The sequence below is a fragment of the Myotis davidii genome, unplaced genomic scaffold (assembly GCF_000327345.1).
Source record: "Myotis davidii unplaced genomic scaffold, ASM32734v1 scaffold265, whole genome shotgun sequence".
Lineage (NCBI taxonomy): Eukaryota > Metazoa > Chordata > Mammalia > Chiroptera > Vespertilionidae > Myotis > Myotis davidii.
In genome coordinates, this window is record NW_006296627.1 from 4939306 (window position 1) to 4941402 (window position 2097).

General features: G+C 44.4%; 1 protein-coding gene across 1 annotated transcript in view; it reads right to left on the reverse strand.

The window, feature by feature from the left end:
• Nucleotides 1–201: 201 nt before the first annotated feature.
• The window catches only part of AGBL2 (ATP/GTP binding protein-like 2), a 38020-nt gene continuing 36124 nt past the window's right edge, over nucleotides 202–2097 (reverse strand). Inside the window, exon 18 of the mRNA XM_015569482.1 lies at nucleotides 202–919. Within this exon, the coding sequence (XP_015424968.1) occupies nucleotides 752–919 (168 nt within the window). The 3' untranslated portion in view covers nucleotides 202–751. The remainder of the gene's footprint in view (nucleotides 920–2097) is intronic.

A 2097-nucleotide genomic window follows, 5' to 3' on the forward strand; every position in this document is an offset into this window, starting at 1 on the left:
ATATTTAAAAGAAAAAGAAAAAAGGTATAGGGCTGCACCCCAATGTGATAGGAAGAAAGTAATTCAAATGGGAGGCCTGGCAGGACCTGTGACCCTTTCTGAACATGATATTAGCATGCTGACAACATAGGTGCTTGTGAGGGACCTAAAATACCTGTTCACAAAAGCTTATGCAGTTAACCAATCAATGGAAACAACTGGTTATAGAGAAATAATTTTAATAAATGGGTTTTAAAACTTACATAACTGTGTTGAACATAATATATGCAACATTAAATTTTGGGTAATACATGGATTGTTTTCTATATGTGGGAACACCTCGTCCTGAGCAAGTCTGAGATACCATAGTCTGACATCACTAGCAAGTTGTGACACATTTTTAACATGGCACACTCACAGAATATGTTTAAAACAGAGTTTATCACTTAAAATTGATTTGCACATAATTTTAGACAGGATATCTATTGGTTAAAGTAAGGTATTTCTGTCTATAGTTCCAGGAGAACACACTTGAACTTCTGATAAAGGAAGCTTTTCCATACATCACAATGAAGCTTCATGTTATGGAAAGTAATTTAATGAATGAGGTGTGCATCTTGAAGGCATGCACACAGTGGAAGGTCAGTGCATGTGAATGCACAACACAGTACACCACCACCAAGCGTAGTTACCCACCACACAGCTCCCTCATTACAAATGTGTCTCACCCAAAACATGCCAAGGAGGCACCATGTAGTGTGGTCCCGGTGCCCTACGGGAATGTGTATATGTGCAAGGATGGGTACCCCGCCACGGTGGTGTGGCCTCTCTTGGTGGCAAGAAACCTGTTCCTGGACCAGTGTGGCTTCGTATCTGGATCTGGCTCTTTGCCGGTGTCTGTGCTTCTCTTTGAAGAGCATGCAAATCCTGGCTTTTCTGTCTGTGCAAACAAGATATAAAAGTTGAGCTCACTTTATGCTGCAATTTGTAAAGTTAGAATAAGGATTCAGGTTGGTTTACAAGGAGTTAGTGAGAAATAGTTGTTACAGGGCAGAGGCAAATCAAGCCTTTGCCTTTGTCCCTCAGAGTGCCAGCTGCCTATGGCCAACATTTTTTTAAAATCTTTATTGTTCAGATTATTACGGATGTTCCTCTTTTTCCCCCCATAACCCCCCTCTAACCGGTTCTCACCCCACCCCAGGATCTCACCACCCCACTGTCCGTGTACATAGGTATGAGATCTTTGTCCAATCTCTTCCTGCACCCCCACACCACCCTCCCACTGAGAATTGTCAGTCCACTCCATTTCCATGCCCCTGATTCTATTACATTCACCAGTTTATTCTGTTCATCAGATTTTTTATTCATTTGATTTTTAGATTCACATGTTGATAGATACGTAATTGTCACTTTGTTGTTCATAATTTTTTATCTTTACCTTTTTCCTCCTTCTTCCTCTTCTTAAAGAAACTCTTCAGCATTTCATATAATACTGGTTTGGTTGTGATGAACTCCTTTAGCTTTTTCTTTCTTTTTTTTTTTTACTTCTTTTTTTAAAAAAATTAGATTTAGAGAGAGGGGAAGAGAGAGGGAGAGAGAGAAACATTGATGCATCGACATGGATTGGCTGCCTCCTGCTTCACCCCTGTCCCCTGTTGGGGATCCTGCCCACCACCCCATCGTGCACCCCAACTGGGAATTGAAGGGCGATGTGTTGGTGCATGGGATGACACTCACCATGGAGACACACCTGCCGGGCCAAGCATTCGCTTTGCCGTTGACTCCATGCTAACATCTTTGAAGCTCAATTACTTGAGCTGTAAACTAATCTCTCTGTTTAAACAGATGGTTTGTGAGCAGCTCCCAAACGCTCATTCGCAACCCCTTCCTGTCCGGTTACACTTGGGGTGTAAGTCACTTACCCACGGCCAGAGGGTTCGCCTCAGGCACCGGTGAGACAGGAGCCCCCCCGCTTCTGGGCAGGAGGCTTACGCAGCGCGAGGTCGCTTTATTTTACAGGAAACGCGCCTTGTCTTCTGGCCCCACTCGGAGGCCCGGTGCGAGCGCGGCTCAGGTGGGCACCTGCCCAGGGCCAGCCTCCTACCTCCTCCTGCTCCT